Here is a 23220-nt window from a genome sequence, read left to right as displayed (position 1 = left end):
GTAAGAAGCTAACAAAAACGAAAGATGGTGCTTATTGATACTAGTTTTGAAGAGATCAATGTTACAGGTAGGAGGAAAACAGTCAGCAGGAACAGAATTCCACGAGCGTTAATTAATTAATAGAGACCACCAGACCAATGAGTCAAATGAGTTGAAACCTTAGAAACGAGATTCGCGGAAATTCCATAGTCGTTTTCTTTTCCATGTAATATAGTTTTAGAATATATCTCGTTATGGGATCCATCTCTTTTAAAAGTTGGACAGCTATAAATTTTAAAGTCTATCAGATCGAACGCAGGCCCCACAATATTACTGTACCATATTTGGAGAGAACACTTTTAGAGAGAACAGATTTTAAGTACCCGGGACAGGAAAGTGTATGGAAAGTTCGAATTTCACGTCTGACATAACATCACCAATTTAAATTAAAAAATAGTTTTATTGTATTATATCTCCGTTGAATCAGCAAGTATTAAAAAAAAATGGGTGAAGGTTGATCACGTACATACGAATATGTAATTGCCATCGAGTATTATAATGTAGATTGTAATAAGTTTTAAGAGTTTTCTTACCTCATCAAATATTGCTGTTTCAGCCGCATTTTCAATAACTTTTGAATAATGACAAACACCTGCAAAATAGAAATGAGAAGCACAAATTTAATCAAATTTTAAAAAATAAATGAATAAAAAAAAAATTAGATGCATTTTCTAAAGTGAGAACATGTTATAAATATTATTGCTTTTAAGTAGAAGATCACGTGAACGTTGCCAAGTTCTCTGAGAAGTTATACACGTTAAACACTTTAGAATCTATACAGTATTATCTCTACCTGCTCGGCGTTGCCCAGGATGCGGTGAAGTCAATTAAGCTTTTATTTGTTAGCACATTTAAGGCAGACAACTTTTAATATATCCTTCAATTAAAATAAGAGTTATCACCCTTAGTGGATTGTATTTTTTTAGTGATTATCTAAAAAAAAAATTATGTTATCAAGGCCTAGGCTGTCATAAATTGTAGTGAAATATGTTATTATTAGGTCTATGACAACAGCATATTCTCTTCATTATTTTGACTCTCGAGTGTGTACCCGTTAATATCTTCTATGCTTTTATATGAGGTGATGTGGTTCTCGGTTGATTACTTGTGTCTAACTGTGTCGGATATAAACTCGAGAGTCAAAACAATGAAAAGAATATGCTGTTGTCATAGCCCTTATTGTTATTATATTGCCATTAACATGGTACACCGATAACAAATAAAAATTGGTTAGTCAGAAACACAAGTAGACTTGCAAGCTTAAATGTTATTTGGGTTTGACTTTTGAAATCCAACCCTTTTTAGCTTTACGAAATAATTTCGTCCAAAAATATGACGAACTCCTATGCAATATTTCACGCCAACCATGCACACATCGGGTATGACTTTACTACAACTGCTAGCGTGAAATCAGATGTAAAATTTTTCTCCCAGAGAAATGGACGTAACAACAACTTCCCCCGGACGTAACAACACCAACAAAACGTTAGAAAATTTACAATACAACAAATGATCCTCTGATAAATGGGGATGGTACCTAAAGTCTCACAAAATTAATTAATAAACATGATCTTTCATATAATAAAAAAAATCGAGCCAAGATCAAAGTGTAGTATCTGTTCTGACGTTGCACTTCATTTTTCGGTCTCGGTTAATGGAGGAGAAATCCTTCGTGACTGATACATTTTTTTTGTTACTAACTAGAGTGCCTCTTTTTGGGGGAGCTGGTTTTCAATCACATTAAAAACCGACCTCGTGTCTAATTCTGTCCTCGTGGGGAGGCAAGTAAAGACAAAAAATTACTTTACAGCATTACTTGGTTTTCTAAAATCTTGAAATAACTTTATATGTCAGAATAGAAAACGTATCATATTTTATATTTATTTCCCAAGTTTAGAATAAATAGATGATAGTGAATCGAAAGGAAATGGAGGATGAGAACGAGAAAGAAGATGGGAAGTTAGAAACAAGTAATGTCACCCACAGTAGTTGGTTTAGTTTTTCTACTTACACAAACGCAGCTGGCAGAATCATACATGGCTTTTGTATATTCCATTTCTTATCACAGAGAGTCACGTTTCTGGCCCGTCTCTTAGATCCACAAGATCAGCCAGACTCAATTTTAGCACAGTTCACGAGGATTTTGTAACAATAGCTCACCCGGGGATGCTAATCACGTTGTGATACTGGTAGCAATCACCCTAAACTCTCGACCCTAAGTGGGGGAGTCATTACTCAAAACGACAATGTACTTCAAGAAGGCTGACTGGGAAGCCATCAGGGATCACACCAGAGACGCCTCGTGGAGTAATAATTTTTCTATTTCTGTGGAACTGTGTCCAAATAAGTCTCCTAAATCATTCAAAGCAGCAAATGAACATGCTCTATAGCAAACTCCACTCTTCCCAATGGTACACTTTTACTTGTGCAGCAGTCATTGCTCATTGGCAGCATGCATTTTAGATACTTATCCGTATATAACACACACATGCGTCCGTTTGCTAGACCGTGTTCATCTTAAATTATATGCAGAATGTAGAAACTATGCAAAAATAAAATTAAGCGTAAAATGAAACTAATCATCTAATAAGAAAAATTAAAAATAAATAAGTAATTAATTAACGCTCATTTTTTAAATTGTTAATTAGTTAACCTTCTTACTATCACACGAATATTAATTATCGAGTATATTAAGAAGTTCGTTTTAATAATTTTTAAATAGAAAAAGTAGGTTTTTAATATCAATGTCAGAGTGAGAAAAACTGAACAATATATATGTACTGTGGTAAACATGGTCTGAGGTTCGATCCCTAGAAACAGTTGAACTACGCTGACGAGATGTAATGACCTCGAAACACGCGTGTACGTAGATTACTGTTTTAAAAATAATAAATAAATAAAAATGTTATATAGGTCCAAACACATTAAAAAGGGCGACTTTCTAAGTAAATAAAAAAAATGAGCTTCGAGGCGGAGCCAATATTAACCAAATGTATCGCTTGAAAAAACAACAACAAAAATCTCTCTCTATATATATATACGCCTGGATTCTTCATGTGGCCCCATGGATTACTTTTTCACGAATAAATTGATTAGGTAATTGGTTGAGTGATTGATTTTAAGTTGTTAATGGTTTTTGTTTTCACACAGAAACTTTTTTTGACGTATTTTCAAACTTATGGTAACCAGTGTTGAATTTTTAATAATGTTTATCCTCTTATGAAAAGAGCTTATTTTTGAAGAACGATTTCCCATTATTATAATTTCCTGTTTGCATTTGTTGGATAATTAAATATTAATTCAATTTTATTTACATTAGTTATTTTTTATTATATATATATATATATGTGTGTGTGTGTGTGTGTGTGTGTGTGACGTGGGTGCAATCAGCTAGAATTAAATTAAATTCTACTCTATAATAAGCACATTCACCCACACTGCTCTTAACACAACATTAACAGCGCGTTTTGTAACTAATGTCTCTCTAGCTACTCTGAAATCAACGAAATTACATCCCAACTGTGCTGAAATCAATCACAGTTTCTTTTCTTAGATTCTCACGCTATCAGTATCTGCAACAGAGACTTTAAGGTCATTAATGCATAAGCTGAGTCATCATAACAATGCAATTTGCCATCTCCTCTTCTCCATTCGGGCATGATAAAAATAGGAGGTATTACTTTTGGAAGGTCTTTCGTATTCATCCAGGTTAAGAAAGCTGTTAATGTGGCGAATGATGTTTAAGTCCGCATAAGATCAAACAAAACCATAATATTTAAATAATCTTTCAAAATTGGATTTACAAATTTAATTGATAATTTTTAAATTAATTTGTATTGGCTTCAAATAACATAAGCATTAGTAAGCATATTTTATTTATGTTTCTATGATTATAAAAAGACTGGGCTTAGTGCCTGGCGTTGCCCGGGTATTTGGAGGTGCGTGTTGAGTAAATAAAAGAAAAAAATGATAGTAGGCAGGCAGGCTCGAACCCATACCGCGAAGGAGGAAAAGGACGTGAAAAAAATGACGTCTTTGCTGTTGCGCCCGTCGCAAAATCGGAAGTGACGTATGTTTAAATTAAGGCTATCAATCGAAAAGAGGAGATGACTTTCAAAAATATCGGCGAAAAAAGCGACCCCTCCCTGTAGAAAAATGCCCAGTTGAGGACGAAGGAATTAATATTTTTAGCCAATTTTTCGATATTTGTCGTCCGAAGGGGGAGCTTCAAAACGATATCAATCTCGTGAAAATCCGTTGCCTCAGTCGAAAGTTTTAGGCATACATACATACATACATACATACATACATTTAAACAGACAGGTGAGATTTATATTATAGATTATGTTATTATACTGGAGATTTAGTGTTTGCTTACCTATATCCGAAACAAAGTCACATTTGTCAAAGTTATGATGTAATATTCTCGAAATTAAACATGCTGTAATCGTTGCGAATATTCTCATAAAATAACAGTAATACTGTCATAATTAGGGGTATGACAAGAGAATAGTCTTTTCATTGTTTTGACTCTCGAGTATATATCCGACACACTAAGGCACATTTAATCAATCGAGAACCACATCACTGTATATAAAAGCATATAAGATATTAACTGAGAATCAACATACTGAAAAAAATATTCTCTTGTCACAACCCTAGTTATCACTATGTACGCGTACAGGAAGGCGGTCATTAGTTCACGATAGGCTTTTGGATTTTAATCCAGAGTGTTTTGTAAGGAGGGAGATATTTTGGGGATGAGCCGGATTCAACGATATATTTCCAGTGAAAACGATTTGCAGGTTTTATAATCAAATAAGAGGAAAACGGGACATTGTCATACGATAACCAAAACAAAATATTGAGTTAAAAAGGCATATATTCACAAAAGATATGATTTATATATGTTTAAAATAGAAGGTTTACAGCAATAGGAAAACATAAAATGTTCATGAATATTTTTTTTAGAGTTTTGTAAAAACAAAGAATTCATTAGCTGAGGCTAGTGCTGGGACGATTATTCGAAATCGGGAATCGGAAAAATCGGAGCTATTTGGAGCATCGGAATCGGAATCGGAAAATTTTGCGCCTATTTTCCGATGCCAAAACCCATTCCTTAAATTATCTTTTTTATTTGATTTTGGTTTAAGAAAAATCTTCCATTGCTTGTAGTAATAATCAAATAATAAATATTTAATTATTTAAACTCCCAGTAAGACAAAAATCTTTAGATCATCCACTTCACAAATTTGTTTTTACGCTTGAGAAAATATATGCACATTTAAGATGTGTTTTTACAGTAATCGGGACAAAATACCACTATTAAAGTGAAATATTTATAGATGTATAAAGTATCGGCATCGGTAATGGTATCGAAATCAGGAAAAATATTGGAATCGTCCCATCACTAACTGAGGCATTAGAGGAAATCTGGATCTATTACTTAAGAGCTGTGAGTCACAGGAGTCAGAAAATCGAAATGAAAACTTTTCATCTGATTTTTATAAATTATAATTCATTGAAAGTTGTTTATAAAAGTCGGTGCTTATTTGATTTCATATTATAATTGGAGTTCAGTGAAAAAGGTTGGAATAGTTCAATGAATAGTTTACGCAAATTTGCTGACGATAGTGTGATGAATCGTCTGTGTCGTGTGTTCGTTAATGTGTGTGTGCGCGAGTGGAGAGAAATGTTTGAGAGATGAGCGCCCATAGTGGGGTGCAGTGACATCTTAAAATGATTATTACTTTAAAAGGATTGTTATTACTTAAAATGGTTGTTATGACTTTAAAATGATTGTTATTACTTTAAAATGATTATCATTACTTAAAATGATTGTTATTATTTTAAAATGATTGTTATTACTTAAAATGGTTGTTATGACTTTAAAATGATTGTTATTACTTTAAAATGATTATCATTACTTAAAATGATTGTTATTATTTTAAAATGATTGTTATTACTTAAAATGGTTGTTATGACTTTAAAATGATTGTTATTACTTTAAAATGATTATCATTACTTAAAATGATTGTTATTATTTTAAAATGATTGTTATTACTTAAAATGGTTGTTATGACTTTAAAATGATTGCTATTACTTAAAATGGTTGTTATGACTTTAAAATGATTGCTATTACTTAAAATGGTTGTTATTACTTTAAAATGATTGTTATTACTTTAAAATGATTGTTATTACTGCATATAAAGCTTAATCACGTCGATCCACCAGTTCACGGTATATCACCAATATGAAGCAGCGTTTAACCTGGCCAGTACCGGATTGGTTACCATTTCGAATACCAGGCGCTGTATGTAAGAAGACGTCGATACCTCTTTGCAAGAACTGCAAAAACCTAACGTTTTCATCTCCTCTGATCGTCATATTCCTGTTACTAAAGACCCCTTATAAATTTTATATTCCCTAGGTTGAATGCCGCTTCGTTATTATTACATGTTAGCTCACATGTGACCCTTTGCTTCAGTATCTGCTCTAAGTTGTCGGAAGTTTTCGAATAAACGCGGACAATACGTGCATTACTCATGACGTCATTATTCATGACGTCATTATGCTTTTAATAACTAGAGTCCATCCTTTATGACGTCATCTGCTTTCAAAGAACTATGTATTTCTTTCTTGATTATTGCACAAAGATAAGAAAGGAATATTCTCTTTCTATTTTCTCCCTTACTTATTTACGTTTTTCGTGTCCTCCGACGACTACTTCTATAGACCAGTTTTCATTACGTCATGCGACTATTGTGACGTCATCCCACAGATAAACGAAGAGAAAGAAATAAAAAGAGCGAGAACCTAAAAAGAATTTGAAAAAAAAGAGAGAAATGTAAACGATTACAATACGATTCATTAATACTATTCAACAAACGTCCCATTCTTGCTTTCCAATGACGTATCTATTTCCGCTTCAGTTTCTTCGTGTAAAACAAAAAGAAGTATTTCACTAAGATTAGAAACATGAAAAGGTAAAGAAAGGGAGAGAAAGAAAAGGAATAAAAAAGAAAGAAACAAACAAACAAAAAACAAACAAAGAGAAAGACAGGGAAGAGAAAGAGAGAGAGAGAGAGAGAGAGAGAAAGAAAGAGAATGAGATAGAGAGAAAGAGCGATATCAAAAAGAGAGAAAGGGGGAGAGAGAGAAAGAAAGAGAGAAAGAAAGAGAGAGAGAAAGAAAGAGAGAGACAGAGAAAGAAAGAGAAAGAAAGAAAGAGACAGAGAAAGAAAGAGAGGAAGAAAGGGAAAAAGAAAGAGAGAAAGAGAAATCAAAATGAGAGAGAGAAAGATCAAATGGGAGAACGAGAGAGAGATCAAAAAGAAAGAAAGAGCGAGAGCAAAAAGAGATCAAGAAAGAGAAAGAAAGAAAGAGAAAGAGAGAGAGAGCAAATAGAGATTAAGAAAGAGATAGAAAGAAAGAAAGAAAGAAAGAAAGAAAGAGAGAGGGAAAGAATCAAAGAAAGAATGAAAGAGGAAGAAAAAAAGTTGAAACATATCCTGTCTTAATTTTGCCAATTTTTGTGCATTATATATAATTTATTTGTTTATCTTTGTTCTCTTATTGCAGTCTTACTAAAACTTGAAACTCCTTAACATTACCTATCATGTCTTATTACTCGTGTCTTAACCTTTTTATTTGTTAAATACGTCTGGTATTATCCTAAACTAGCCTTTGAATAAGATTCCCCCAATCTAAAAACATAAGCTGACCTCACAAGTTGCATTATTGAAACGTAATTATAAGTTTAATCTCGAAGGTTCTCTCGCGAGGAACCAAAAGCAAAAAAAATAAAATAAAATAAAATAAAATAAATAAATAAATAAAATAATGGAAAAAAGAAAAGTTAAAAGCATTTAACCCCCACACCCACGACATCTCTTAAGTACCAGAACACCCCAAGCGTGCTAGCTACTAGTCAGTTTTCGAGATGACCTCGGAAGAAAGAGTCGGTGCCTTCAGAGCTAAGTTAAAAACTTTATCCATAACTGTTGAAATGTATCCTGTCTTAATTTTACCAATTTTGTGTATTATATATAATTTATTTATTTATCTTTGTTCTCTTATTGCAGTCTCACTAAAAATTGAAACTCCTTAACATTACCTATCATGTCTTATTACGCGTGTTTTAAACTTTTTAAACTGGTATTATCCTAAACTATTAATTAAAAAAAAAAACTTCCACGGATTAATATGGGAGGGGAGACTATCGTCAAATTCTATTCTAAAGTGGGAATGGGCAAAGGACTTATACTAAGTAGATATAAATAAGTCCCTCTTAGCATTTTCTTTTTTTTTAATGGAGAGTAGATAATGCAGTGGATGTGTTATCGGCAGCTCCAGTAACTCTCGCTTCTCCTTTTTTGTCCCTCAGTCCTCATTTCTAATGAGTGATGTTTCTGACAAAGGGTGAAGAAAAAGCTGCTTCCCAGGTTGGTTGTACTTCGTGAACAGTAGTCTTAGATGTCGGAAATTTTCTGTCTCTATGTCTATCCTTGCGGCCATGTCACTAGTAAGAGTGCTGGAGGTAAACGTTTTCATCTGGGCTGACGTTAACCGACTAATAGTCAGGGACCCGAACCTTGGAATAACCACTAAGGAGGCTGTCCTATCAGCAGGTGCAAAGTACTGGGGCTGCTCTATTGCCATTTGGTGAATGGATTCTGGACCATGCAGTAGTCTCTGGTGGGGCCTCTCGATGCCTTACTAGTGGGTAATTGTTACGGCTTTACCTTATCATGGGCTACAAAAATAATTTCCTGTCTTTCCTCTCTTACTTTCCCTCTCTGTTCTGCTCTAACCAAGTATGCTGACCTGTTCCACAAACCCCAAAATCCTCAACATGAAATATCTCAAAAAAGAAAACACGAATAAACCTAGAACCCCATCCTCCTACGTAGACCTTTACTACCATATCTCCTTCTCCAACATCAGGGGTCTACGTTCTAACCTTTCAGAGGTTGAAACCCAATTACAGGAGACGAAGCCTGACATATTCTTTCTAAGCGAAACTGAAATAGGGCCGACCACCTCCCTAGATGAGTGCATAATTAAAGGATACTCTAACCTAACATCTAAATCTGACCCCAAGATCGCCACGGGCATGGAATATGTGACTACATTAAAGATGGCTTCCCACGTGGCAGGGATATCTCCAGAGAAGACCCTAATCTACCTTATATGTGCTTCTGGGTTGCACTTGCTTACACCACCGCATTTATATTTGCCCTCTATCGCCACCACAACAGTGGAGTTACTGTCTTTAAGAGTATATCAGAAAAAAATTAACCACATCCTGTCTGCTCATCCCTCGGTTAACATTCACATTTGCGGTGACTCAATGTCCATAATGTGGAATAGCTGACCCACTCAAATAAGACTGATGAGGAGGGGAGGTTCTGTCATAATTTTGCCATTGCCTATGACCTCACTCAGATTGTCCGTGAGCCCACCCGTGTGCCCGATAGTACCGGTCAGTTCGCAAGCCTCCTAGACCTTTTTCTATCCACTTCCCCTGAGCTATGCTCATGTTCCGTTCTATCTCCTCTGGGATCCTCCGACCACTGCGTCGTATCAGTTAAGATAAAAATGAAATATAATAAATCTACAGACGTACCTCTCCACCGTACTGTATACCGATACTCTATGGCGGACTGGGATAGCTTCCGTAGCAGTATCAGAATTTTTGTAGGAATTTTTGACACCCCTAACACGAAACTGCGAATACAATATAAAAATCTCGTAATTTCGCTGTTAAAAGTGGGTTATTTATTTTCTTTATGGATTATACTTCCAAAATAAACTATTACAGTTGTTTTAAAAGTAATAAAAATATTTTTTTTTTTAAAACAGTAATGAATTTTCCGAACTCAATATTTTTCAATTTTTAAACTCAATATTTTTCAATTTTTAAATTTTAAAAATCTATCAAAATTTTTCTATTGATTCTATTTTTACGATATTTTCAGGGTCAATGTGAAATTTTATGTTCTTTCCAATAAACCGAATATAATATTTTAGACAAACGTTTTTTTTTAAATTCACGCTCCCCCCGAGTGTCACCCATTTTCAACTTTCTCTTAAAAAGTAAATAATTAATTTATGTCGTGGAGTTTTATATATCACAAATTGAAGAGAAAAGGTCAATAAATAATATATTCAAATTTAAAACAAAAAAAAAATCGCTTTTTTAGAAATTTACCTGTAAAGTCCGAAGTTTAAAACCTTATTTTATAAGAACACATTGTTTCTTTTTGTCTTTTTTTTTTAATGAAATCTTGGTCCTTGCTCCTTTAATTGAAAAAAAAATTAGGGCTTGAATTACATTTTTCGAGGAGTTATAAGCTTAGAAAGATAGGGGGTCGAATAATTCACGCCTCTCATTTTGAAATGTCTATTAAAAAGTAAATAATTAATTTATGTCGTGGAGTTTTATATATCACAAATTGAAGAGAAAAGGTCAATAAATAATATATTCAAATTTAAAACAAAAAAAAATCGCTTTTTTAGAAATTTACCTGTAAAGTCCGAAGTTTAAAACCTTTTAAAAAAAAAACACATTGTTTTTTTTTTTTTTTTTTTTAATAAAACCTTGGTCCTTGCTCCTTTAATTGAAAAAAAAAATTAGGGCTTGAATTACATTTTTCGAGGAGTTATAAGCTTGGAAAGATGGGGTGGAATTATTCACTATTTTCACGAAATTTCTGACACTGCTATAGCTTCCGTACATTCATATCTGATCTCCCTCTCCATTCCATGTTTAAAAAGGATGTGTCCTCTATAGTATCAGATCTGACTGAATGGTTACTTGTAGGCATAGGCCAATTCATACCATCCAAAAAATTCCAACAAAAACCTAACAGCCAGCCATGGTTCTTCCCCGAATGTGCTGCTGCCATCGCACACAGAAATCACTTTTTCCATAGCTACCAACGTAATAGATGCACTGAAACTAAAGCTGCTTTCAGAACCGCCAGCAACCACTGTAAAAGAGTAATAAAAAATGCAAGAGAACTATATGCGTAATCCGTTAAGTCCAAAGTAGCTGAGCAGCGGCTTGGTTCCCACCAGTTCTGGCAAATAGCAAATAGGATATTGAACAGAAACGTGCGCTCTATCCCAACAATTATCAATGGACCAGAGGTCATCTCGACAGCATCGGACAAGGCCAAACTATTTGCCAAAAACTTTGCGGCAAATGCTACCCTGTGTGACGAAGGTCATCAACTCCCCATACTCCCTCCTATAACAGACAACACGCTATGCAACATACAAATATCTCTGCGTGAGGTCGCCAAGCTAATCAAGAACCGTGACTCCAGTAAAGCAACTGGTCCCGACGGTATTCCAATTATAGTGTTAAAAAATTACAACCAGAACTTGCCCCCATACTTTCCAAACTGTTTAAGCGTTGCCTTAAGGAGAAGTGCTTTCCAACACCCTGGAAAACCTCATCAGTATGCCCTGTATTTAAGAATTCAGGTGATAAGTCATCCCCCTCTCAGTACAGACCAATAAGTCTCCTGTGTGTCATGAGTAAGTTGCTGGAATCCACAATAAATAGAGAAGTAGTCAACCACCTCAGCAGAAATAACCTTCTTAGCGACCCGTATATATGGTTTCCGCTCTGCTAGATCTACAGCAGATGTGCTAATGGTTATATCTCATAGGATGAGTGAATCTCTCGACAAAGGCTTCATTTCTAGGGCAATTGCTCTCGACATATCAAAAGCCTTTGATAAGGTTTGGCATAAAGGCCTACTACACAAGATTTCCAGCTACGGTATAACTGGAAATGTTTTCTCTATCATTAAGTCATTTCTCTCAGGCTCATAAGAGTAGTTGTTGATGGGCATAAATCAGAGGCCCACAATATTAATGCTGGAGTCCCTCAGGGGTCCATACTGGGTCCAACCCTCTTCCTGATCTACATCAATGATCTCCCAAAACACATACTAAAATATTTCGTTGACATCTATGCTGATGACACGACCATCTATGGCAACACATCAAAGGGCGTAAATGATGATGTTCTCTCTGATTCTCTCTCCTCTGATCTTGAGCGCATGGTACAATGAGGAAAGAAGTGGCTGGTTACCTTTAATGCATCTAAGACCAAGCTCCTATCTCTATATCATAAACGCTCTGATCCCCATCTGGCATCAATTGAAATGGATGGCTCTCGTCTAAGGGAGGCCCCATGATTTGATAAGCTCCTGGGTTTGACCTTTACACCTGATCTGAAATGGAACGCATACATCAAGTCTGTGGCCAAGGTCGCTGGGAAAATGGTGGGATCCTTCTACCGCTCCAGAAGATATCTCACTAATGATGCAATTCTCTATCTATATAAGAGCCAAGTACGTCCAAAGATGGAGTACTGCTGCCACATCTGGGTCGGGGCTGTAAAAAACAGCCTATCCTGCCTTGATGGAGTACAAAATAGACTCCGTGGCTTGGTGGGGGATGCCCTTTTCTCTACCCTGCAACCTCTTTCCCACAGAAGAGGCGTAGCGAGCCTGTCATTGTTCTATCGTTATTTCCATGACAGGTGCTCGTCTGAGCTCCATTCTCTGGTCCCTCTTCGCCAATCTTTCTCAAAAAACACCCGACTAGCTGAAACCAACGTCAATAGTTTTCCCCACTCCCTATATGTGCCTAAATCCAAACGTAGATACCATGAACAAAGTCCAACACAAACAAATTCCTGATGACCCCTTTAAGTAATGACGCCTTACCAATTCTCCAATACTATCGCTATACTATCCCTTAGATTACTGTACACACAATAACCCTTATCCCTGAGTGGCCATTGGGCCTTGATAAGTGGTGAACTCCATGTAAAAAAAGATAAAAGAGAGAAAAAAGAAAGAAAGAATGAAAGAGAGAAAAAAGAAAGAAAGAAAAAAGAAAGAAAAAAGAGAGAAAATAGATATTCAGTATTAGGTAATTTTACGATTTTCTGATGTTTTTCGTAGTCAATTGATACTTTACGTTCATTTATCAAATAAATTCCCACTTATTTCCTCCGTCACGCTACCGTGACTTCCCTTCCCGTCCTTTTAGTTGCTATCAAGATCATCAATCGATGTTTAGATCTTCTAACGAAATACAAGCAAAATGATCATCTTCATTTCTTGTTTGACACTTACGTGACACGGCGTAAATTGAATTTGCTCTCCAAGTGGGCGCCATCGCGTCTCAACGCCTTCTCTTCTCCCTTATCGCAGTATGATGGCCAGAGTGGACACAGATACTGTCCACAACCGTTTGACCCCACTGACCCGCTGACTGAGAAAAGTTTGCACATCTATAAGCAAACATATATACAGAAAAAAAAGAAAAAAGAAAAACGAAACAAAATTCGTAAGAATTAGCTATTTATAGCCTATCGATCTGCTTAATTCTTCTTTTGTTAATCAGATTCTCGAAGTTATGGTATTTAGTCCTCTGGCCTTCATCAAATGGTAACCGCGTCGGGATAGGAACTCCGAATCTCCTAACGGCATACTCAGCAATTACTGCTTTCCATAGTTGTTGTCGTCGTCTTACCACGTTTTTGGCCAAGTAAGCCTCTGACCGGCTTTGAGTAGGATTGAAACCGCTATCTTCAGACAATGCTCACCTGGAACCGTAGAGTTTCAACGTCTCTATCCACTGCGCCAGCGGGATAAAAAACGTGGTAAGACCACAACAACTATGGAAAGCAGTAATTGCTGAGGATGCAGTTGTCACATGATAAGGGCTGTCCCCTTTTCATGTAAGTATAAAAAAGAGAGATTTAGTTAAAATGAAAATGAAATAGAATAGACGAAATTCGAACCTCGTAATTTAGGTTTAGAAATAGATTACGATAGAGAATTAGCAAATGGAATGTAAAACAAACCATTGTTAAGCTTAGAGATAAAATAGTTTTAAGAAAAGAATGTGCATTGTCAATTCTGTTATGAAAATTCAATTGAAAGAATGCAACTACAAGATAATTTAATAAACACGTTTTTAGCATATTGGAAATATAGGTTACTGGGAATATAGGTTTAAATTCCTTTTGTAAACAAAGGAAAAAGTTTTGGACACGCATTTCCAGAACACGTGAAAGAAGACACATGTTTTAACATGTGTATGACGTCATGGAAAATGGGAAGTTCTCGATATAGTTAGAAACTTTAGAGTTAAGCAAGGAGAAACTGAGGGAGAGTCAGAGGGAGTTTGAGGACGACAGACGATAGTCGGCAGTTGGGATTCGAACGTCTAGAAGCGAGACGGTAACTTTGGAAACTTAGAATGTGAAGCTTTGAATTCTTGACTCAGAAAACCACGACCGGTCCATGGAAATAAACCCATCATGTGTTTTTATAAACGTCGTCTTTGTGTTGTAATTCTACCAAAAGGTAAAGTTAAAATTGTTATATATGTCTTATATATTTCATGTGGTTTAAAATGTCTTTACATACACATCTTACATACACAATATGAACACTAAGACTGTCTCAACACTATCTCCTCACTCAAAGAGCTTCTATTACACTTCTAAGTATGAACATTTTATAAATATGAATATCTCTTACAACAACATCCCTCAACAACATCACTTGTAATAAGACTCTCACTTTAATAAGACTCCTAAATATAACACAGTTAAGAGATTCGGAATTCCCATCCCGTCGCGGTTACCACCTGACAAAGGTCAGAGGAATAGTTGGCCGAAACGTCGTGAAAAAACAACTAAAAGGATGAGGACAATAGTCCGCAAAAAATAAATTAATCTCTGTTAATTTGGAAATCGAGGATAAAAATCCTAAGCCGGATTCTCGGAATTAGTAGATAGCAAACGTCCTGTCAGATAATCCTTCGATTGAATACTGCAGCTGCATCCGAGGAGATTCAACAATGAGAACGTTTTGCTACCTAGGCAGAGTTCAAACTGACTCCAAACCTAGTGGAAAAATGTTATCACCTCTTCTTTAAAGCTACTCTTTCACAGTGGAGACGTTGATAGCCCCCTCTCTCTCTCTCTCTCTCTCTCTCTCTACTCTATCATCATTTGCATGGAAAATGCTCGACTGAGATCCAATCTCTGGTTTCTCCGTGTGAGACATTTACAGAAAAAACTTGTGTTACTATCCCAACTGAAACAAATTCTTCCTTCTTCCACCAGCTGTCTAGCTTCCAGTAGAATTTCCATAGTAAGAGATTTTTTTGTGATAACTTCCTGTCTGTGAAACACACTACCACTACACTGCTTCCTTTCAGACTGCAGCAGGCTTCTTTTCAAACCCAATGTTTGCAAATACTTTTTTTATTATTAATTATAGCTAACTATCATTCCATCTTATCAAACTTCGGTACTTCTGCAGTTACTGACCAGCGATTTTCACGAAGCTACTCGGGTTTGCCCGGTACATGACGGGAATAACCGGATACGGCGGGTTGAGCCTTCCTTAACTGTTAAACAGCAACAAGCAAATTATAATGGGAAACAGAAAAGCATGGAAATACAATACAAAAAAAAACTGGAAGCTTATTTAATTAGCAATAATGCTTGGTATTATTTTTCTTGACAAAATATTTCTTTAATTTAAACAATTTTTTCGATATGTTGTAAATACACTGCATTCTTGTAGAGTTTACCAACTGAATTGTCGTCAAGTTTTGTTTTGTTTATTTAGGAAAATAAAAAAATACATCTTATTTACATGTTAATATGTTTTATAGAGTTTAGTTTTACTAATAGTTAAAAACAATAAAGTACAAGCAATAGAAAATTGAGTTTGAAAAATATTAAAATAATATATTTTAGAATCGGAAATTAGGCACAACTTTTTCCGATTCCGATACCGCTTCCCACAAAAGTTCCGATTTTTCCGATTCCGGTTAATCGTCCCAACACTAATATATATATGTAAATGTAATCGCCCCCCCCAAAGAAATACATGATACCGTCTCCACCAGATATTTCGTCAGAATGGATAAAAAGAGAAGCTATTCTCCAGATAATGAGCACTTTTTGTTGCTAGTGCATTGGACCCCACCCTTGGCAAAGAAAAAATAAAATAAAGAATAAATGAATCAAAACAACTTTTGTTTCAATAAAAATAGCAGCGAGTGCCGGAGCGACCGAAAAAATTAGCCATGTAGGCAGATTCCAACCTGAAACGCGAATAAAGGGAAAAGCTAATGTGCAAACGACTTTGCCCGCTGTAGAAATAATAACGTTTATAAACATCAACGCGTTTAGAAAGTTTAAGAACAAAATAAAATTCCTTTTATCGGCTTGTGTGTTTTCTTTTTTTTTTTCGTAAAGAAACTTTTTTCACTGACCTTTTTTTTTTCGTAAATACAAATTTTCGACTTGTTTCTTTTTTTTGGGGGGTAGGGTGGGGTGGGGGGGTCAATTCCCGGAACGCTCAAATATTCTCTATAGTCGTTTCAAGAATAATAAAACAAACAAATGAGATCTTTTCGTTTATTCGTAAGCGTTTTATTTATTTATTTTTAATATTTTAAAATAAAGCAAAACATATTTCTGTCTACACAAAATTATTTTTTCACGCTAGAAACTTATTGCGACTATCAAATTATTTTATGTGGGGAAGAGTTTCTTTTTTATCTTTCGAACTTCGTAACATAAAAAACTCACCAGGGGAAATAACTACCTGTTTCTAAAAATATCGATGTTAGAAATAATAATTCCAAATAATTTCAATTAAATATATTATCAATATAATTGTTATTTAAAGTTGATGAAATAACAATTTTCAATAGAACACTTAAAACAACTCTCTCGCTAGAAACTTAAACTAACATACAGCTATTTAATAAAATCGAGTTTCCTTAATAAATATACAAATGAGGTGACCTCATAATCGTATATTTTGAAAGAACCATACTATATATAGAAATAAATGAAATATTAAAGTAACGGCCTTTTGTATATATTAATCAAATTGTAAACAAACAGACAGACATACGAATTTATATACATAGATATGAGTCACTTCACTTTGTGTGTGAGTTCCTTCCTCATGGGTTCCGAAACGGCTAAGCCTATCGTTTTCAAATTTCACACAAAGCTAATTTATATATTAGTGTTCGTGGATATGTTTTACACAGAAATTCAAGTATCAAAATTCGACAAAATCCGATCTTAAAAATAGATTTTCTCTTTTATAAATGAAAAATAATATTTTTTGTAGGGTAATATTTTACTTTACACGAACCAAGAGAGATAATAAAATCTAAGCGAATCATTTCTGTTTAAAAAACAGATTTATTATAATCGGGAGATATGGGTTAGTGGTAGAGCATTCGACTATAGATCAAATGATCCCCTGTCCAAGCCCGAGTGTACCTCACTATATGATTTTAATTTTTTTGTTATTAAATAGTTCAATTTACGATAAAGAAGAGGAACCACTTAAAAAGGGTGAAAATCATTCCTTCGTTAGCATATTTTAAAAGTAAACAATAATCACAAGTGACTTTTCCAGGGCATTCATTGTCAAGCCAAAATATCAGTTGACGTGATATTGTAAACAAACACAGACGGAATTTGATGAACGACATTATCATTATTATTTTTTATTTTAAGAATTCTTTTCCCGAATTACACCACCGTGCAAATAATATGTAATAATCAAAAGAGGGTTGATTTTATAATAATTCATACGTAATCTGCATAAATCAAAATATCATGTTTAAGCGTACTGTACCACTAGGCAACGCCAGAATGCCAGCTAGTATATATATATATATATATATATATATATATATATATATATATATATATGTGTGTATGTGTGTTACTAATATGATGCCTCGCTCTTCAAACTTATAATGAGATACGTTTAATAACAGATAATACCTCTTTAAACATTTCCTTTCTTCTCTCTCTCTCTCTCATTCCTATATATATATATATATATATATATATATATATATATATATATATATATATATATATATATGCATGCATATACATAATACAAATATACGTATATATAACGTTTGAATTAAGGTTTGCACGCGCATATGAGAAAGAGAAATTTTGCTCTAAGTATATAAATAAAAGGTGCAAACCTTAAACCTCATTTCAGTGTTATACATATTCGTGTGTGTGTGTGTGTGTGTGTGTGTGTGTATGTGTTTGCGTGCGCGAGCGCGCACGTGCGTGTGTTTGCGCACGCGCGTGTGTGTCTACATATACTAAAGATGAATAGAAGATTGTGATTTTCTCTTGGTTTAATTTTCTTATCACTTTGTTTTTCCTGGGGATGGGTCATTCTCCCATTAGTTTAGTTACCCCAACCGAGAGATCTTTTAAAATTCTAACCGTCCCTTTAAGTGCTATTTTTTTTCGTATTTCTTTTGCACTTGGTTCACCGGGTATATTCGGCAGATAGTTTTTTAAAATTCTTTTTCATTAGCCCGGTTGCTCTTTTAATGACTGGAATGATTGATACCTTCTTAAGATTCCAGTTTCTTTTCATGTCGTACATAAGTCCTTCGTATTTTGTTATTTTCTCCTTCTCTGCTCTGTTAAGGCCAGCATCATTAGGAACCTTTACTTCAACTATGGTTGCTACTATCTCTTTCTTGTCCCATATCACTATGTCAGGCGTAATAGCCCTATTTTCTTGGTATGTAGCTGTAGGAATTTCGTAGTCATAGTGGATAGTGTATGACTTATGTGTGAAAAGATTTATGCATTATAAAATGTGCTGTCATAGTAAATGCCTTCTTTACATATGTACAAGTCAAGTGAAAAACATATTTGGTATCGGAGATAACATTATTGAAATATAAGGAAAGACAATAGACGGGAGAGAAAAGAAACAGGAAAGAAGCAAAAACGAAAAGAAGATACTCGTAGTATGAAATTAATTATCTCAGCAGTAGCATATAATATGGCAGCAAACGCTAGGCCCACCCACGTACACCTCTCACCCAACTACGGTGCAATGACAGATCCATGATTAGATGCATCTGCGATGTGAAATATGACCAAACGAAACACGTCAAACTCATAGGATTCGTTGAAAGCACTACATTTGCTAAGTATAGAGATTATCCTTAGGACGAATCGATTAAGCTAGTATGGTCATTTGAAGCGCTCATCCCCCTGATCAAACCACTGTAGAAGCATGGACGCCTTAAATTGTAGGAAGATTGGCCGGTCAAGGAAAGCATAGAAAATAACCGCACAGGATGAAATCTGGAAACAGTTGACCCACTGAATTGCGAGAACTGAAAAGCAGGTTGGGGAAATGTCAGACAACATCTGGTCGCTAAACAACGAAAAGTGGCGTTAAATGAATAAAATAATTATTAGTAATTATAATCTTACCTAACGATACGGTGAAGTCATTTTAGTTAAAAATAATGTATTTGTTTGCATATAAAAGGTAGATAATTCCTATTATATTCGATACAAGTACTGGTTTTTATTTTTAGGTGATTATCTAAAGATTTTTGGTCCCCCGGCAAAAGGAAAGTGGACCTGTAAATTCACTCTTGTCCCTTCGTTCGTCCGAACTTCTCTTAATAACCTACGCCTTGGAATTTTCGGAAATTTTACACCAACATTAAACATGATATGAGTAAAAAAAAATTGACAGAACGGATTTTCCGGGTAAACTCCGGTTGCCCGCCTAGAGATGCCTTTCGCGTTAAAATGGCTAAAATTGACATGGTGCAAAACTCAAATTTAAATATGTTAAGGCCTTGCGGGCTTTTAGGGCTAAATGGGGGACAAATGATGGTCATTTCTTTATTTTTTTATTTTTGCGTGGTGGAGAACTCAAATTTAAATATGTTAAGGCCTAAAACTGCATCGTTTGCTCATTTTCACCAGGATTTTACGTCCCCTGGGGACTTTGGGGGCTAAATGGGGGGGGGGGAAATGCTGAACTTAGTCATTTTTATGCCTCGTTCACTGTGCACTCACAGGGAACCATGTATGCTTCAGTTGTTCATATTAGCAGTTGTCTGATTTGAAAATTAAAAAAAAAATAAATTGTAGTGAATTATGTAACTAATAACACAGTATAGAAATAACAATGAAAATCGGCTAATCAAAAGCAATGTTTAGCTTTAATGCTATTTCTGTCTTACTTTGAAAATCCAGCAAGATAACTTTATGTGTTAGAAAAGCAATTTAGATAATCTAAATAATGCATCATGTTGTATGGTACTGAATGCTAGGCACTCACACACTTCTATCTCGTCCCACTTCAGCGCAATGAGAACTCTATGATTAGATTGATCTTCAATGTGAAATCCGACCAAACCCAACACATTAGATCGGAAGATCACCAGAGTTATGCGAAATTGAGTTTGGTCAGTGCAAAATTGGTAATTATTTGGAAATACCTGGCGTATCATGTCGCAGGAAGTCGACATCTTCCTACAAAAATAAAACTGAAAAAAATATTTATTCCGATCGAGATATATATGCAACTCAAGAGAAGCCAGCTCAATCTGACACAAATGCCGTATCAGATACTAGATACGTCGATAAATATATTTATACTATGAAATATTTTCTTAAATGACTACAATTTTTTCAATTTTATCATTTAACAAGTGAAGCATGCATGGTCCCCTGTGAGTACACAGTGAACCAGACATAAAAAAATGACTTTCAGCATTTGCCCCCCCACCCCATTTAGCCCCCAATTCCCCAGAGGACGTCAAATCCTGATGAAAATGAACAACGGTGAAGTTTTAGGCCTTAACATATGTAAATTTGAGTTCTGTACCATGCAAAACTGCTAAATAGACGTACACAGAAAATTTTGGATAGATACGGTAAAATAGTCCCAAATATGAAGTGTTTTCATTAGCCTTAAAGAGCCCCTGGGGCACATCCAAGAGTTATCGCGAGTACAGACAAACAAAATTATATAGAAATCAGTTAGTTACAATTTTTCAGAAAGTTTTATAAAAATCCAAGGCATCAATGTTTTTTAATAAGCACAAAAGTGTCAATTTTAGCCATTTTAACCAGAAAGGCACCCGTGAGGGGCAACCGGAGTTTTCTTGGAAAATCCGTTCTGTTTACTTTTTTACTCATATGATGTTTAATGTTTGTGCAAAATTTCAAAAGATTCCAAGGCGTATTTATTGAGAAAAGAGCGGTCGGACGAACGGATAAGAGTGAATTTACAGGTCCACTCTCCTTTTGTCGGGGGACCAATAAAATATTTCATAACACGTTTTGGATTGGACAACAACTATCTAAAATTTCGCGCCAAACTTGCGCACATTCACAAATTCAAACTTAAAACAACAGTCACCAACACGGACGTATCTTTTTTTCTCTATTCTCGAGGGGCTGATCTTAAGGTTTAATGCTACAAGAAAAATGAAGAGAAAAGGCAAGCTTATAAAGTCGCTGAAAAATGTGTATTACATCGAAAGTCTTAGAAACATATAAGAAATACTTTTACTATTGAATAAAATATTTGATGATCTAATATTTTCAAATGAAACTGATGAAACGTTTTCAAAGATGTGACAGTAATTCTTACATGTATACTTATTATAATTTAATTGTAACATAATTTTTCGTTTTTGGCTTTAGATATACTTTAGAAACGAGACTTTTGAACTATAATATTGTGGCGTGACCACCTCTGAGAGCGGTAGATCTCCCCATTAGGTGGGATTAAGACCCCCAAAACACTGAATAAGGCCGGGCAACTATGCTGGTATTAACTGTTAAGCATTATTGGGTGCCTGGGTAGCGGCGGGTAACCTGGCTGAAAGGAAGAGGTAAGTTATGAATTTATTGTGTTTTGTAAAACGGACATACACTTTTTATTGTTTGGGAAAAATGGCAGTGATGTCATTTTGAGAGCTAAAACGAAATATAATTTCGTTCTTGGCCTGGCGAAATCCAACTCAAGGACGTCTGGCTTCTGAGTACAAGGCCAGACCGGGGGTCAAATTGTTAACCTCTCTGGTCGTGTGAACAGAGTTGATCTGTGATATGGAATCGGGACAGCTTCTGAAATTACGTTCTGACCGATGATTGGCCCGGCGGCTTACCCCGATCCAACCCTTCCCTCGAAATATAAGCGAATGCCCGCGCCAAAAATCTCAGATTTAGCTGGATCTCGAGAGAAGTTAACACTAATCAAAAAGACGCCCCCCCTCGACCGCCGTCACCGTAGACCACGGAGAATAAGGTTCATAAGTGTTTTGTATGAAATCGAACTGAACAATTGTACATATGTGAACACACCTTGTCAATTTCGTTTTAATTCATTGTGTAGAATAGAGATATCTGAGTTTGTCTGCTTTTGCCTCCATGAGAAGCTAGTTATTTTCAGCGGAAATCGGCATATTAACCCGATAAACGAGGCCTGCGGCGTGGAAGAATCATGTAGAGAACTCCCTGAGAGAAGACGATCGCAACCATTGTGACTTGAACGGGATCAGAGGTCACAATATCTGTTTTGTCCTCAGTAAGACTGGGGCAGTGTATTCTCTCGTCGGATCTCCCTTTTTTGGGATTTCTCTATATATCCTTACATTAAAAATAGGCATTCTGTTCAACTTTTCTATCGCGGGGATACAAGTAAATTGAGACATTAGTTATTTGCTTTATATCAACATTTTTTCCAATTAAAAGTGTCTTCTCTTGGGGAGCTGGACTTTCGCCACGTTAAAAATCAAACTTGTATTCAATTGTTTTCGTAGGAAGACAAGTGAATAAATAAACTCACCAAATAAAAGTATTGGAATATCTATGTTCGTGTGTTTATTCAAAGAAATCAATCTGAAAACATTGACAGTGCCCATCCATCGTCATCGACTTATCTTCCATGGCGATATAATCATTTTATCGTTACTGGTAAGATCATAGCTGACAATACGTAAAAAGAGAGAAAGAAGCAGTTCATTGAATGATCGTATAATTTTCGCGTAACTGTCGATAGATATGGGAATAAGATTTTATGAAAAATTGAAAAAAAAAATGTGCTTTTTGGCTTTCCTTAAATAACCCTAACCAACCATTTAAATTATATCACTTCTCTACTTTAGTTATGGGTTCTGTATTTTATAAGGACCGTCATCGTTAATCGAAAGACAACCCATATCTAATCTTTATTAATAAAAAAAAAAGTGTTTCTTTATTAACTGTATTTGTACACATATGATTTA

The 23220-nt window shown here is 35.2% G+C and overlaps 1 protein-coding gene across 21 annotated transcripts in view; it reads right to left on the bottom strand.

The window, feature by feature from the left end:
• Positions 1 to 23220, bottom strand: part of LOC145279820 (otoferlin-like) — a 1618966-nt gene that overhangs the window by 1322509 nt on the left and 273237 nt on the right. For all 21 annotated transcript variants that reach the window (XM_080131202.1, XM_080131198.1, XM_080131211.1 and 18 more), the window contains exon 2: positions 573 to 631. In XM_080131202.1, coding sequence (XP_079987328.1) covers positions 573 to 631 — 59 coding nt within the window. The remainder of the gene's footprint in view (positions 1 to 572; positions 632 to 23220) is intronic.

The sequence above is a fragment of the Euprymna scolopes genome, chromosome 7 (genome assembly GCF_053919585.1).
Source record: "Euprymna scolopes isolate OS-2025 chromosome 7, ASM5391958v1, whole genome shotgun sequence".
Classification (NCBI taxonomy): Eukaryota; Metazoa; Mollusca; class Cephalopoda; order Sepiida; family Sepiolidae; genus Euprymna; species Euprymna scolopes.
This window is presented reverse-complemented; position numbering and strand designations above follow the sequence as displayed.